Here is a 17,650-nt window from a genome sequence, read left to right on the forward strand (position 1 = left end):
GTTGCATTTTGACACCACCCATACTCTTCACAGGAAGACATGTCATTTTAAAGGTATAGTTTGGGATATTTTTCTACTGCTTTTCAGATGTTAGTGTATTACCTAGATGCCTGATGCCAGTTAGGGGAAGCAACAAACTGCTGTAGATAGGGTAAGCAACAAATGGTATTTGAGCAAAAGACGTACCTAAAAATATCAATATCAGTTTGTACGCTATTTTTTTTAATTGTCAAAGCTTTACTTTGCTGTCAGACAACCTTTTCTGACAGGAAACCACTGTTGCATAAGCTAGATATCACTCTCACCAAACCAGATCAGATTCCACAATGAGTCATTTTACTTTGCAAATAATCTGAACTATCCCTGATTAACATGAATTACATACAGTGTGTTCCAGAAATTTAATGGCACAGAAACAGTTTTTGTGCTAGTTAGGGTGTCATTGCTGATTGTACATACTTAATTACATAAAAACAATTAATATCAAACTGTCAAAAAAAAGTGTTTAAAAAAGTGATTTTGCCAAACAAAAAAGAAAGACATAAAGGAAAACCTATTTCATAAATCCTGTCTGCAGCAGCAATCTTTAGGTTGCTTGCCCTCTCCTGCAGTGGCACACTGCAGATTTATTAGCTCGGTCTGACCCAGGATTTCTCTTGAAGACCAGTCAGCACTACTGCGCTGTAAATCAGGCCTTGCCCAGCAGGAGCAGCACCACTAAAGCAATGTGTTAAGGGTCAAAGTTCAATGAGGAGGAAGCTCAAAATCAGGCAGCCACTGGTAATATCTTTATCTGCTCTGGGGGCCACAGTTCTTTCATGAGCAACAGGTTTACAGTATGGTTTTTGACTCTAATGATGAGTATTTGTTGTAGAAAGTACAATAGCAGTTATTGATCAATAAAGCTCAATAGTGTTTAATCACATTAAATATAGGAAGCACCTTAATTTCTCTTATTACTGTCTGTGAGAAATGTTTAGTTTTGTCGACGGTTTGCCTCTACAGTTTGATCGAGCTGTTACACAGAACTGCTTGTAATAACTCCCAAATTTCACTTGACCAACCTCATAACCTCCAAGTTATTTCTCCCATGATTGTTTAGCCTTGAGGGCCAAAGCCTATTAAGCAGTTCACTGGCAGAAACAACACAGTCAACAGCTAAGAAGTGGAGTAACTGCTGCTTACATTGTGTGTTTCTCTTTGGCTACGGTGAATCACTATGCTTATTTCTGAATATCTGTGGAAAGTACCTGCTATAATAAGCAGGATTTTCTGCAGTTTGTTGACTTGTTGTAGTTGAAAGTCACGCAAGAGAAGCAGCGGTAATGACCACACAGGAAAACCTGAGCTGTGAATGAAAGAAAGAAGGAAAGTAAGTAAGTAAGAAAGAAAGAAAACTGACACTCAAGGACGTTGACCCTTAGTACTATTTTCTCATGGAAAGGGTGGGATGAAGTGCTGCGGGCAGCAGTTACAAAGATGGTCAATGTGTGTTTGAGAGTGTGTGTGTGCCTGTGAAAATATTTTTCTCTTTACCAATTTCTGCCCTTTTTGCTCCCAGTCAGTTCAGTCACATCTGATTCATGAATTGATTCATGAATAATGATGCATCATTCTTTGCAGCCAAATGTTTATAACTTCATGCATGTTTTAAACGTCTGTCATGTGTGAAGACAGAAAAACATGTACTATAAATACACCATTTAGAAGATCAGATGAATAAAGCTGTAAGATAGTGTACATAATGTATGTTTAATGTAGCTTAAAACATAAAATTGCCTGACAGTTACAACAAGAAAGCTGTAGGGAAAAGATTGCCTGGTGTAAATGTGTATGTATGTACATGTGTGTGATTGTGTGATTGTGTGTGTGTGTGTGTGTGTGTGTGTGTGTGTGTGTGTGTGTGTGTGTGTGTGTGTGTGTGTGTGTGTGTGTGTAACCCAGACAGCGGGGAGAAAGAGAAGCGGCCTTTTCAGTAATGTTGATTGGAAGCAGATGTTGGCGAAAGCCAAGACAGAGGAGAAAATGTTTCGGAAAATTCTCAGGGCTCAGCCTTCTCTTTCTGGGCCCTGGCCTGGGCGGCCAATCACTGCACAGCACTCGCTGCTCTTAGGGGTGAAGGAAGCACTCCTATTGGACAGAGAGTCAAACGTGGGCGTCGGGAGCAGATGTCCTGGGAAAGTTGCTGAATCCCAGTCGACTCACAGTAAAAGAAAAGCGAAAACATTTGCTTGTTCAACTGGACAGTGACCAAAGCCTGTTTCATCCAGCTGAGCTCTCACTCCCGCGCTTTCATTACTTGTACAAACACTATTACAACATTTCTGTATAACCCAGCTATGGATACAGACATATAGACTGCAAATAAATGTATTTTAAACGGCTAGTTATTCAATTACCTCACAAAAGGAAAGCAAAGAATAATATTTTGTAAGAAAAGCTGACTTAAAGACCTTCTCTTTTCTTCTGTCTTCTTTCATCTGGTTTGGAAACTGTGCTTGAAATGAATACAGTTGAGAGCTCCCACACCTTTGCCATCTTCCACCACTCATCTCCCCATCCCTTTGCACCTGTAGACCCTCCACTCCTCCTTTGCTCCTTCTCACCCCCTAACCTTCACCCTGCAGTATTCAACCTTCCATTCCATTTCTCATCTCTCTCCGTCTCCATCCCCAAACCCCCGTCACCTCTCCTCTCCCCCCATCATCAGCACCCTGATTCAGTCACACTCTAGTTCACATACAGCCTCACCTGCACACAAAGCCCCATCTCACTCTTTTATTGTGCCAGTCTATTGCCTATTCACAGCAACAGCGCAGCACAAATCAATCATCTTTCCTAATGGAAAGTCCACATTAACATGAGGGGACACTCCATTTCCGTCCCAGAATGCCAGGTCGACTGGTACCTGAGCTCCAGCCAATGCAGATCCGGGGACCAGCAGGCACTCTCATTTCAGGTGGGATAGCAAGGTGATGCCGTTAGGTCCAAGGGTGGCTCCGGGAGTCAATGGTGTATTAACTGAGGATGCGACAACGGCAATAAAAATGCAAATTAGCAGCCAAAGCAGGGGATGGCCTGGATCTGCCCTTCATAAGCCTGGATAATACAGTCACCACACCTGCCAAGACATGTGGTTTAACATCTCAGACACAGCAATACAATGACAGAGAGGAGGGGAGGAACAGGAGAGGCATAAGCTGCATAACAAACCTTGAGACCACGGGTGTTATACCTAAGGAACATGCTGTTTTATCCATGACAGCCCTTACTGGTTTGTAAAATAGCATCCATTGTCTCTAATTTGTGTTCTGTTTAATAAGAAAGTCAAAGTGGGAATATGTAATATATTTACTGATTGCCCATTTCACATTTATTCACTTTAGATAGAGTTACAATTAATGCTTACTGTTTGCTAAATGAGTTAATGTTTGTTTATGAGCTGTAGGAAATGATTAATAATCTATTACGTTTGCAGTTTAAGGTGGTAATGGTGGCAGATTTAACATATTGGGAATAACTGTTGAAACACGAGGTCTGTGATTCTTTAGACATGAACAAAAGCGATTCTAACTCCTAGATGACAATTGTGGATTTTGTCAGCTAAAGTTATGACTCACAAGCAGATCTCACAAGTGTAGCTGGTTGATGTAAGCTACTGCTAACTTCTTGAGTCAGCGGAGAAGTCTCCAGCTGACATTTGTTTTCATCTGACACGTTTTAAAACAAAAACCCTGCGAAAGTGTGATGTAAAGTTAGCTAGTAGCCATGTACAATTTAAAACATTAATGCTAAAAGACTGAGGCTAAAGCTAGCTTACATCTCAGCAAACATTGGTCGGATGGTGAAAAATGGCAGCTATATCTACATGATAGATGACGGAAATGCAGTTATTAACATAGGAAAAGGAAGCACAGCAGACTTTGACCCAGCCGGACTGCAATCGCGGCCGGAATAAGAGCTAAGCTAACCCGACTTAGACCTGAGACAGCTAAACAGAGTGACTTTGATTCTGCACCAGCCCACATCCTCCTCCTCACCATCACAGTTGCTGTTTGGAGGTGGGGTTGAGCGAAGGGTCAAACGACAGTTGTAAACAACTGATCATCTTATGCACGGGCCACAATGGCTACTTGAACCTGTGCATGATGGCTACCACGCTGAACTGCTGTGGTTCACATGCCTGTGGTGCCCACACAGGCAGCCTTTCTGCTGCTATGCAGGAAAGAAAGAAAAAAAGAAGAAAGAAAGAAAGAAAGAAAGAAAGAAAGAAAGAAAAGATAAAAAAGAAAAAAAGAGTGCACTGGAGAAGTACTGCTTGACTGCCCTTTTTTTCATTTCTGTGAGATATTCTACAAATATAGACCTTGAAACTAGAGTCAAAGGTACTGGTGTGATGTCACTGTCCATTTTAGCCGCTTGTGTCTCATGAAAAAATAGATGGGACCCTGAATCTATAGATGAATCTTGGCCGCCGTATGCTCACCCAGCCATTACAGCGTAGGACTCATCATCGCTTGTCAGTGTCAAAGTATGTTTCACTCCTCAAGATCTCATGTAGGTTCAATGTCCCTGCAGCCTGCAGGCAACCCGTCTGAATTTCAAGTCTGGGGAAGAGGGGGCAGGGGGAAAATAGTCCGCTTCAAACCTTAGACCTCATATTAAATAGGGCTTCGAGCTGTTTTTTATACCATCTATGGCTCCAACTCACTATTTGGACCGCAGTACTCAGTTTTGAAACCTACAGTCTTACATATTGCTCTTTTAATATATACTGTTGAAGACACACATACAGATCCTTTATCATTTCTCAATTCTGCACCAGTATGTATATCCAGTGCCTCTCACTTGTCACTTGTGCTGGTGTTTCTTGATGACAAACAGCTGATATCTGAGAAACTAATGAAGTGAAAGCCAAGACTTTTGGTGCCAAACCAAAGCTTGTGCAAGTCACTAATGTTAGAGAGCAAACATCCCTGAAAAGCTTGGCTGCTTTTTTTTTCATGACTTGATTAATTGGCTTTTTCCCCTCTGATATAAAAAAACAGCCAGTACAGCTAGCACAGTGTTGAGTGAGCCATTCACATCCACTCAGACTCAACCTGCCAAAACCGGGGAGTGAGCCAATGACCCTCTCGTTATAAAAAGATCTCCACAACTGTCACAATATGTTCATTTCCAATATAAAAAAATATTATGGTCATGTGTGGCATATTGTTGTGTGTTAACATGTGATTCTTGTATGCTTTGACATGATGAGACATTTCTCATCAATTAATTTATGAACCAATATTCTTCATTCTCATCCACGTCAATTAAGGTTAAAGGTGCATTAAGCAATTCTGGAGAAAGGCACACGATTGTCTAAACAGTGCCAAATACAGGCACCATGAGGGTGGCTCGAAGATAGTTGAGTGTTGAGTCTTATTCCAAAGTCATCAAATATTATAAAGACCTATACAGCCCAACAATCAGTTGTCTTACCAACCTGTGATTGGTTTCCAGTCATGTGGTAGAGGCTTTCTTTTTTGTCTGAAAACAAGAGCCAAAATAGGAGGTGCAGAAGTCTAGTTTCTTCTCAGACCACTTGAATTACATTATACTGAAAGGTTGTTGTGGACTTGTTGCCCAGTGACACCAGAAATAAACTACCTACCCTAGCTTTAATGACTGCAATGTTACTTATTGCAAAATGTCTAATGGTAAGTTAAATTGTTGTTTTAACTGCATTTTCATTATGTGGCATAAGTTCATGGCCCAAGTACATAAGGAAGACAGTGCACTTATGACTGGAGTCGTGCCAATAGATCAAATCAGCAAACTCTATCAACTCTAATCTGTCTGCCTATCTGTCTCTTTCTCTTTGTCCATGAGAAGGGTCATATTTGAGAAGACACAGTAGATCAAACTCTGTTCATGTTTTGTCCCTGGACACCGCTGGAGTCCGTTCTGGCCCAAGCCAGCCTGACCATGACGGACAATAGGACATGAATATATCCCCAGGCGTCTGTGTCTTAAGTTGGGCCATCGGGGCCTCCTGGGACACACTGGTCATATTTCACTATTTCTCTGCGTAATGGAACCACTGAGTTGGTCTCTTGTGCGTCACAGGGATTCTCTTTCTATGAAGAGGATGTTCATTTAGGGCAGAGGGGATAGATATACTTGTGTTTCATCCTTATCATAGCAGAGGGTCCTTTAGGTCTTAAATCCAAAGAATGTAGGCCACAAAAGCGTCGCGACTTAAGTTAAATGCTGGCAGAGACTTTGCAGTAATGACATTTAGACTGTGTAAAATTGTGCCCTCCAATGTTAGTTTCTTGTATCCATTAATGTCTACAAAATTAAAAAAAAACAATTTAAAGCAAGATCTGCTTTGGAGCCAGAGGGTGGTCAGGCTTTAATTCAGCGTCATTAAAATACCCGTTCTGCTGCACTGATCTTTACAATTCATTTAGATGACATACACATGTACTATAACATTCTTATGGAGATTTATGTAACTTTCTGTGGAGATTTATGGTGCACATACACTGTTTCACCACAAAATCAGTTTCTGCTGGTACAATTCACCAGCTGTTCTGGGTGGGACTGGTTTTAGAGATAGGAGGACAGATTTACTAAATCTATTACAAATTACTGTCAGGACCACAAAACTTTGTGCTGCCACATGTTTTCAATTTAGCATTTAGTATTTGCTACGACTGATTCTGTAATTTGGCAGAGCCACAGCGCTGTCTATTATTTCATTTCAATGTTATGCTACTAATTAAAACTTGATCCAAGGCAAAGGACATGTGTGCATGTCTAGAGAGCAATGAGGCACAACAGACAGATCTGCTACTGAGCTTGAAATATGTGGTGTTAAATACCACTGTCAGCTTGATAAAAGTGTTAAAGTAACTGTATTTAGAAATTCTAATAACTGGCACTTCTCCCAGACCTTCAATCACAGATTTCTGCTCTGCTGCAGTCAGTCAACATTTATAAATCAGTTTCCATTCCCTCCTCTCATAATTTCCCATATAGATACTCTCTGAACGTTGTTTTGACTCGAACTCTGTCTTTCCAGCCCAGTCAAGTTCTGTTTGACCCATTAAAAGTTAAAAAACGTTGAATAAAGTTTGTTTGAACCAATCCAACAATCAAGTTGCAGGAGAGAACCTTGACAAACCAACGCTACATTACTGAGCACCGGCAGGAAAAAATGATACCAAAAATAATTTTGTACAAAACTGTGTACCAAGTTTTAGTATTTATGTTACCTTCATTTAAAAATAAATAATGATGTACAAAAACTATGAGGTGGTCAACAAAAAACAGTTTATTTAAAATGTGTGAGTCAGAGATTAGGCTGGAGACGAAGACGCAACAGCGTTCAGCTTCGTTTGACATTTGCACAAAGCACAATAAGTCATGAGTAATAGTTAGCAAATGAATGATTATCTAACTTTAGCTTGACAGCTAAGTAACTTTTTAATAAATCAATGAGGGTGGAAACTCACTGTTACTATATGACTACTTTGGGACTTGAACTCTAAGTTCAGGAGTTGAGACTTGCCTGTCTTGACTTAGGACTTGCAACTTGAGTGCAACAATTGAGCCTTGGTGCATACACATGCTCCTCAGATGGTTCCACTTCCTGCGATGGAGAGTTATCACTTTGACTTCGGTGTGCTCATGTGTTCTTAAGTTGTAAAAGAAAAACAACACGGATGCTACTGGTTAAATGATAGGTGTTATAGTCCCTGAAGTTTCAGCACTATTGTTAGGTTTTTCTTGGAGGTGACCACCATATGAAGCTGCCAGTACAACACCGCATCAGTTGTGGACCTTTAGTTATGGATTCAGCATAAAACATACTAAGGTATGTTATATGCTAAATCTGTTTATTAGCTACATGATTTGTTACCAGGGATAATGCTGATAAATAACATGTCTAGCTATTTTTGGTCACTCTATATGGACAGCAATGAACAATTGCAGCCTAATTATATGTGACAAATTATGTCAAAAATAATAATTAATAAAAATAGATATGCTGTATGTAAATTCATAAAAAGTTATCAACATTTACTTTCATGTTCCATATTTCTTCTTTCCTGGGTGTTGGTCCTGAGGGGGTATTCACATGAATTTTCCCAGTTGGGACTTAATTTTTTTTAGATTATTCTGATGGCTCATGAATGCAACATTTCAATGCAGGATTATGAAATGTATTTCCCAACCTGTCCTGTAATGATACCATAAACTCCATAGAACTCTATACCTTCGAGAACTGGTATAGCTTTAGATTGGCACTAGAGAAGTAAGTATGAAAAGGAAATGGCTAAAAAAAAAGCATACGCAGTATTATATAGGCTACCCTGCACGCACTGTTCATGTGCAAATGAGTTCTGCTTGTGTGCCAGTGGTGAGAACCTTGACAAACATATGCACACTAAACACAGTCAGTATCATCTGAATGCATTAAATCCTGTACTAGCAAACACATCTTTCCATGTAGCAGACTGGTAAGATGAACCAAGCGGGCAGCTGTGATGACTCACTGATTTCACCTAATAAATTTACTTAAGTTTTTATTGTAATTGTGACCCAAACATGGCCAGTATTTCCAAACTTGATGGTTAAACCAATCTCCCTCCCTGTCTTCCTCACTCATGTTAAGACTACATGCAGGAGACAGATGTAGCTTGGTAAGACCCTTTAGATAAATATTTAGGTTTAAAATCTGACAAACGGGCTGCATTCCAGTGTCAAGAGAGCTGTAAGCTGCTGGCGACAGGAGGTGATACTTTTTGTCAGCAGAGGCAGAAATCATCCGACATCTTTCTGCGACTGCCAGGTGTGACAGTTCTCACTTTTCTGCATAGACTTCCTCTTCTCTTTATGTCTCTCTCCACCGTCTTTCACTTTTAAACACTGCTTTAAATCAGTGGAAGCTTTTTTTTGAATGAGGCACGGAGGGGGAAAAAAAGATGTAAAAGTGTGTCTGCGTAGGCCAGCTTTGTGTCTGGGTTTGGACGTGGAATAAGCAGGTATGAGTGGTATCATAATGGTTTGGATTTTCTTGCAGGTCTGTTGGAACGTGTGCTGGCAGGGCAAGTATTTCAAAACCTGCCTTGCAATCACGTCTGGTCTGTATCATCAGCCCGGTCAGAGCAAGGGAGGTGGAACAGGAGAAGAACCACCTGCGTAACCTCAGCCTGCCCTCTGCCAAGAACACCACCAACAGGTCCAATGCGAGAATATGGGTCTGATTTTGACAGAAGACAGCTTCATTGTGTTTGGATTGACATGTGAAGTAAAATCAGTCATGTATGTATATTCTGTTTCATGTGATTTATACTGTAAGTGTATCTTATAAGATTAGAATCATTGTCATTTTCACATTGCTTTGTACATTATAAAACATTGCATTTGTGGTTATTTAAGTTTCTCCCAAACTCTGTACTTTTCGTGTACATTGCCTTTTATTTCTACATTCAGATTGCAATATTCCTAAACCAAAAAACATCCCACTGGATCTGTATTTTGGCCCTATTGCCAGACTGCTGCAGCAGGGCCAAACAGCTGTGCTGCTCGGGGCTGCAGGCCATGGCCCTGTATGTTTTCTATCTACAGTGGAATTTATATGAGCCTGGAGTTACAAGCACATGAATGGGCCCCAGTGTGCTGGTTCTGTTTTGACGTCACCTCATCAGTGTGCATGGGACACACTTGTTAAAAGTGGGACACACTATGGCCTGCATGTATTTCAAAGGGAACCGAGGCTCCCTTTGAAGGACCAGAGTGGTGATTTGAACAATACACAGATTGGTTTGACTCATTTGTGCCACTGTGAGTTAGGATCTATCAATCTCTCCATCAATCTATCCATCCATCCATCCATCCATATTCACTATATATACTACACTGAAAAAATCATACAGTAATTTAGTTAATATTTTCTGATCATCTTAACATAAATATACAAGTTTATGTAATTAAATTACACTTAGATTTCTGTTTATTTTCAGAACACTTTAGAACTCACAAACCTACAACTTGAAGTCTTTTAACTTGAAATGATGAGTTGAATGTACTGTACTCATTAAATTAACTTTGTAACCTAAGATTGTCAGTATATAAGCAGATATCCCAGCATGCATTGTTTGAGAGTAAAAACTCTCCTGAGACTCATTGTTTTTATAGTTTAAAGAAAACATGAAAACCTGCTGCCCCCTTAAACTAAAACTTTAATAAATTATGATAAATGTTATAAATGACTATCAATATGACTGAACAGTTCTTGGTTGGTATCTATTTATCTATCTATTAAAAAATAAAATTGAATTAATCATTTCCTGTATCTGTTTTAAGTTTACTCTCATGACTCCTGCTGAATCATATTTAACAGCCAATCAACAATCTTTATAATACTTGTAGTATAGCAAAACTAGAACAGTATAATAATAGCATAGTATATTGGTATATATAGTACTATAATAGCACTATGTCAATGTTATGTCACAAAGTGAAATGTACTACTAGGCCCTGTAGGCCTACATGAATAAAAACAGTAACCACAGACAAATATGAAATCTTTGTTCACATATATTTTATAACATTTTGAAGTACATTAAGTACATTTTAGAAATAGAAGCTACAGTTTATAAAACCTTTCCAGCAGAAATCATTGATGGGCCAGCATCAGCCTTTTTTCCTCGAGCAGACAGGTCTATTTTTCTGTATAAAAAAAGAATAAAAATCAAAAAACAAAACAAAAGAAAATCGCTACATTATTTTGTCCTGCGCTACCTTTAAAATCCCATGAAAGCACCAGCTGTCTGCATCTCTTGTCTTTTATAAAATATAAATTATTGAAAAATATTCAAATGTTTGTGAACTAAATACAATAAAAATGATCTCATAACAAAAATACAGAGACACTATAAAATATACAAAAAAACAACATCCAAAATAAAAAAAGGTTTTCCTTCTGAATCCATTCTGAGATATGCATATGCCACAAACTACTGGTGTGTATACATTTGCCCGACTAAGGTTCATTAATACATAAAACCTGCAGTAGATTGTAATCTGTGACACTGAACAATAGTATATTTTCCTGACAAAATAATTTTCAAAATATTAACATTTTAAGGTAACAGAATGTTTTCTTTAGCACATTAATCTTATGAAGCCAACCATACTAATATCATGACCTTGTGTGGGGAAAAATAAGTTCCAGGGCACCGATAACCGTTACAATTATGTTTAAAACTCTGTAAAGCTTTTTCTAACATAAAACACTGACAACAGAAAAGAGACCTGAACAAAAACAAAAAAAAAACAGTGTTTTGAAACTTTTGACATCAACATGCAGAAAAGATTGAGAGTACAGTGCAAGTTATTACTAATGAATTTCTTGTCTCGGTGGCGAGCATGAGTGAGGATTTGTGAGTCAGTGCTTGTTGATGGCGGACGAGCTTCTGTTACTGATTAAACATTATGAACATATACAGCATCTCTTCTCTACACTAAACCCAGCTCAGAAAAGGCGGTTCTGTTTGTCCTAAAGCTGTGTGCTTGCTTTCCGACACATTAACAAAAAGATGAAAGAAAAATCAACACTTTCCAAAAAGATGTGAGAGAACTCTGGTCCCTGTCTTCCAACGTTGTGGACGATACCCGAAGCACCGGTGGCCAAAGACCTCACATGGGTTTTGGTTATTATTCCTGCTTTGTCTCCTGCTTATTTGTGTAATCTGGGTCTCAATAAAGCATTATGAAATACAATCTGTACAAATAGACATCTCAAAAAGCTATTTTCATCCATATGGGTAACATTCAGCCACTGTAAACAATAACATTGTATTCTAAGATGATATTCCACTTTGGCATTTCCCATAAGGCCAGTGTACAGCCACTGTTCCCACTGTTAGGAGGAAACTGCTGCCAATTTGCTCAAACGTAACCAGTGAATCTTTATGCATGTCTTCTGAACAAACTGCACAAGTAAGGGCGGAATCATACATGAGTTACTCACTATGAACTGAACATTATATTGCTCATAGAGAAGTAAGATAAAAAATTAAATACAAATGTCTGCGACTAGTCCTAAATGTCTTTAAGCTGCGTCCAGCTGCGGTGGAAAACACACAACCTCCAAGCAGTGCCAACTTGCACCATTTCTATCACCTCACAAGTGATCCACAGATTCCTTTCAGTCACCTTCATCCATCCTGCACAACTTCCAATTCTCTCTGGTCAACATTTTTCTATTGCCTGTCCCTTTTTCCGACCGTTACCTACACTCAATGCTGCAGCCGCTTCCTTACCGTGACCAAAATATACTGCATAACAAATGAAAAAAATTTGACATTCTTAGGACTTTGTAAATTTACTCTCTCAACTATTTTATGTGTGATTTTATTGTACAGACAGACGGACAGACAGACAAGACTACTCAAACACTTCTAAAGCAACACAAACATGGACAGTGAACCGACAAATTATGCATCTAATCTGCACATTGAACAACTCTTCTTACCAAAGACTCCTGAATTTCCCCACATAAGATTGTCTACAGTTTGCTAATACTGGTGGTACACTATATGCAAAAATGCATAAGTTTCAGTCACAATATGCGTCTCTCTAACAAGGTGGCAAACATGTAAGTAAAGGTGAAAGCGTCAGTTTCAAAAGCAACGGCTACTTTCAGTTGTCTGTCTATCAGACACTCTTGGTATGAGTAACTTCAGCAGGTCCTCACACCCTACAGAGCACAGGGCCGGCGTCTATAGTGTTGTCTGATAACCAATCAGCACATTTCAGTTAAAGGCTCCTTGAGAACAGAATGGTTCGACTTGGCAGCGAATGTTTGGTTCCACTGTAACACCTTCATTGACAACACAAGACACATTTCCAATATATGCCTGGTAGGTTTACATTGGCTGCTCTGAACATCAATAATTATAATACTGGCACAAGGATACGCTCCTCAAACAACAAATTAGAAACAACACTTTTTGGTCCAAGCTGAAAACTCAGTGAGCATGTATGTAAATAGGACATTATACCTTCCTTTGTTTGGTTTTTACATTTTGGCAACCTTTTTTTTTTTTTTTTCTTAGCAGGAACTTTCTGTCCGCTATCTCTTTACCCCGACAATGAAATAAATCATTTTTATTTTGCTCTTTTACTCGCTTCTCTCAGACTTTCGGTCTTGGTCCTCTTGTCTCCCCACTATGCTACTTAGGCAGGCAGAAGTGAACCTGAACTCTACCCGATGGCGCTCCATCTGCCTCGAGCTGCTAAATAATACCGGCAGATATCACACACACGCACGCTCACACACACACATCTCAAATGCAACAAGGTATGAATACAGGCTTCTTTTGGCTTGTGCCTTCTTTTTAAAACGTGGTCCGCGAGACAGGAGCTTGAAGTTGACAAAAAAGACCACAATTCGTCATTAAAAACATTTTTGGTCCCCAAAAAAACGGTTTACCGACTCTATCAAACAGTTAAGACCACTTTATGATGAGCCACAGTCCATGTGGCTCCTTAACTTTTGTCTTCACTTCCTTGCTTGTTCTTGGTTTTTCACTCGTCTGTATCGGGCTTTACGTCCAACATTGCGTGGAGCTCCTCGGGTGTGTAGCCCAGCAGGCTTTTTAAGTCACAGACAAAACGGTAGACATAGCGTTTCCCTGATGTCTTGTGGATGATATTCTTGTCATAGTAGTAGCGTAGGCCACGGCTCAACTTTTCATAGTTCATCTTGGGCTTATTTTTCCTCTTGCCCCACCTCCGTGCAACCTGAAACAACACAGGGAAGAAACCAGTCAAGATGATTCATAAACAGGAGAAATATGTGAAAACCTAGCATTCAAAAATGAACACTGCAGCCAAATAGTGAATTGAAGCCATACACGTCATATTTAATATACAATCTATGTGTGAAGTGAGTTGTTTCCACCCCCAGCTCCCTCCTCTCAGTTTCAAAGGTCAGGTCAGATGAGTGGTTGTACAATAACAAGCGATGATGAGTCCTACACTGTACATCTATCAGCTGTTTATAACTTTGTCAGTTGTCTGTCAAGGTAAAATTGAACCGATAACCCACTGCTCTGAAAATACACACTCTGGAGATGGACTTCAGCGACAGCCTCCTTACGGCCTGCCAGACCCCATTAACATATTGCTCAATTTAATAGTTAAAAAAAAAAAATATATTATAAAATAATTTCTTATGACTCATAAACAAGCATTTACTCATTCAGCGAACATTAGCGAGCATTAATTTTAACTCCAATAGACATGAAACAGGCAAAAGACAGTTGTTCTGACACAGAAGAGAAATTTCACATAACATGCTGTCTGTACCGTTGCTGTGGAAATATATATAACTTTGCATGTTTCCTTAATGTCTAGTTATATAGTATCATTCTCATTTTATGATTTTGTACAATAAATAAATGTTTTCTGTCAAATAAATATTTTTTTAAATGAGTAACAAAATAGTGCAGTTGCAAATTAAAACCATTTGTTTAAAATCTGGTAATCATCATGAGAATGTAATCGCCCACATTTTGAAATGAAACACTATTAATGCAAAACCAGCCAAGTTAACATTTCCAAAAAGAATGATGGAGCCAAACATGGCATGCAAATGTTTTTTAACAGAGTCAGGAGACATCTTGTTCATCTGGCTAACTACTTAGGACCTCCCAGCACGTGTACCAGTGACCAGCGGGGTCACGACCTCTCACCTCATCTGGGTCAGAAAGCTTGAACTCCCAGCCGTCGCCTGTCCAGCTGATGAAGGACTGGCAAGACTTGTCGGTCAGCAGCTCCAGAAGAAACTGCCACAGCTGGATGGGGCCGCTGCCTGTTGAACAGATGGGAGAGAAGGTGTTAATAAAAAAAAAAAAAAAACTATTTACTGAGAGGACACAATGTTGGTTGTGTAGACACTGCACAGTGTGTGGATTTAATTCAGTTTGTGTGAGCGTGGTTCAAAATAAAGTTCTGCAGTTCTATTATTAGTTGAATGTCACTATGTGCTGTCTTAAATATAATATATTCCATCTATGGTATGCTGATGCTAAATGAAACCCAGCAGTGGTAAAACACATTTCTGGGAAGAGGAAAATCGCCAAAATAAGACAAAAGTGAGACACATTGTACATAAAATCTATATACTGTCAATGCACTGCAGGGTTTCTGTATCCTTTATCAAGTTCATTTTAAGATGTTAAGACCTTTTTAAGACCATTATGAATGCAATGTAATATGAAAATACTGGTTCTGTTAGTTTCATTTTGTAGTTGCTACGGTGTGAGCAATATAATTTTTTTCCTAAAATATTTAAAAGCAAGACTTAAGTTAATGCAACATTATATCTAATGTTAAATTCATAATCCATTCAATTTTTGAGGCCTGTCAAAATTATAGTGAAGACATTCTACAAGATTTTAAAGCCTAAAACTCAGACTATTAGAATTTAGACTTTTTAAGGATCCATGGACACTCTCACACAGGCTCTGAAAGTCTCTGAATAGTGAGAGAAGTACAATCCAGGTCAAAAAGAGGAGTATTTTGTATATTTCTGCTATGTATGAAAAGTGTTGAATATTCATAGCAATTATTCACTTCTGTCTGAAGAGGGACAAAGTAAACCTTCTAATCTGGGTCAGACTGAAGTACAGCAGTGGAACTAAATGTCCTCCTAAATACAACAGTCCCATTCATCATGTATTCCCTTGTCTGCCAGTTGCCCTGTGCAGTATGTGAATCTAGAGTCTGTGTCTGTATGAGTTCCATACTGATGAAATCACTAGTTTAAAATAAGAGGCGCTGCCTTTAGGCTTCACCAGCACGTCTTAGAGGCTTGAATACAGACTGTGTGTGTGTGTGTGAGAAAGACAGCGGTTGCTAAGTCATCTGTAATGTTATAATGGATTGCATTTTTTATGAATAAAGAGTAATACAATAACCTGTTAAAACCAAACTCCAACGCTATAACAACAGCTTATTACATGTCGTGGAAAAAAACGAGGGAAAACAGAACAAAGACAGCCAAAAAAAGGCTGGTCTTGTCTCTGAACTAGATTCACTGCAGCACACTTTGATCTTGTGGTTTTTCGGCACATACACGAACCCACCCACTTTTGAGGCTCGCATGTAGAAATCACACCTGCCTATGCAGCACACCGCCTCAGCAAAACTGAAGCTAAGCAAAAGTCACCTCTCTCGAGTGCCTCTGAAAACCAAATGTACCCTTATACAACACAAACAAAAGCTTTCAGGGAAACAGACGTGTGGGTTGAGCGCTTGAAATGGTGCTTGCGAGCCCTCTTTTTGCTCCCGCTAGGATTGGAGAAGGTGCATGACAACAGCCACCCCGACTTTGGAAAATAGTGCAACACTGGGTCTCTTTCAGACAGAAAGCTTTGACTCACATTCCAAAAAGTCTGCTACTGTAACAGCGAGCCCACATAAGGGTGATACAGTGCCCGTTTACCAGCCCCCTGTGCTCTCACGCCAGAATGCAGGCGACCCTTTGACAAAAAAAAATTTCCAAAAATATGTTACAAGTCTCCGTGCACAATGGGCCTCATTGAAAAAGCATACAGTGTGGCAAAAGGGTGGGTGGGGTGGGGGCTTGCATTCACAGCAGAGTTAAGTGTCTGACCCTCGGCACGCTACATGAGTCTTGAGCATGTGCAGCTATAGCAAGGAAGCTGGGTGGTGGTTGTGGCTGTAGCTGAAGATTCATTTCTAATGATAATTACACCAAAAGTAAATAATCACAACTCAAATATATTTGGATCAGGATTGTAATATTTGAAAAGGTGGAACCAGCTAATATGTAATGTTTTAACTCAGTAACATGACAAAAACAGAGGTGGCAAATATACACACATTCTTTACTCTAGTAGAAGTACAGATACTTAAAAAAGACTGGAAAAGTAAAAGAAGTACTGATTCCACTTCCTTGCTTGAGTTAAAGTTAAAAAGTACAAGCTCTGCAATGTGTTCAGAGTACGAGAGTAACAGGGAGGCCTGTGAAGGACAATTTTACAGCCTATTCCTGTTCCTGAAAAGCTAACTGAACTTCCTACAATTCAAAGACTATTAAAGCATTCTAACTTCAAATAAAATGTGAATAAAATCTTGCTGAGTTGTGTACCTGTCTCTAAATGTTTCCAACAATATTAAACACAGAGAAATCCATAATTCATTCAAGGTAATGGTGCGTTTGTTGCTAGCTTGTTGCTGGATGCTATGACTTCTGGGAAAACATAGGATATGAGGGAGAAAGGAAGACCGTGAACATGACTAAACCTGCTAGAAACTAGCTAGCAGAAAATGCTTTGAATAAATTACGGATTTCTTTGCATTTGAACACTGTTGAAAACATTTGGAATAATGTAAATACAGAACTCTTAAACTCGAATACTTAAGTAATTAAGTATTTGTACTTAGTTACTTGCCACCTCTGGATATAAACAAAGTATCATCAATACAGCTAATTTTTTACACTTGACTAAATCTAGTGGGGATGCAAATAAAGCACCTCTGTGTGCATTTGTACACACAGAGTATAAGAGTATCAGAGATTAAAGGTTCACCATGTTGTCAGGCTGCCTGATGATAA

The 17,650-nt window shown here is 39.2% G+C and overlaps 1 protein-coding gene across 3 annotated transcripts in view; it reads right to left on the reverse strand.

Annotated features, from left to right (window-relative positions):
* Positions 1-13,125: 13,125 nt before the first annotated feature.
* The window catches only part of ets1 (ETS proto-oncogene 1, transcription factor), a 47,619-nt gene continuing 43,094 nt past the window's right edge, over positions 13,126-17,650 (reverse strand). For all 3 annotated transcript variants that reach the window (XM_084717211.1, XM_084717212.1, XM_084717213.1), the window contains 2 exons: positions 14,760-14,878; positions 13,126-13,806 (listed from right to left, as the gene is read on the reverse strand). In XM_084717211.1, the coding sequence (XP_084573337.1) occupies positions 13,591-13,806; positions 14,760-14,878 (335 nt within the window). In that variant the 3' untranslated portion in view covers positions 13,126-13,590. The remainder of the gene's footprint in view (positions 13,807-14,759; positions 14,879-17,650) is intronic.

The sequence above is a fragment of the Lutjanus erythropterus genome, chromosome 4 (assembly GCF_056507025.1).
Source record: "Lutjanus erythropterus isolate fLutEry1 chromosome 4, fLutEry1.hap2, whole genome shotgun sequence".
NCBI classification, from domain to species: Eukaryota; Metazoa; Chordata; class Actinopteri; order Lutjaniformes; family Lutjanidae; genus Lutjanus; species Lutjanus erythropterus.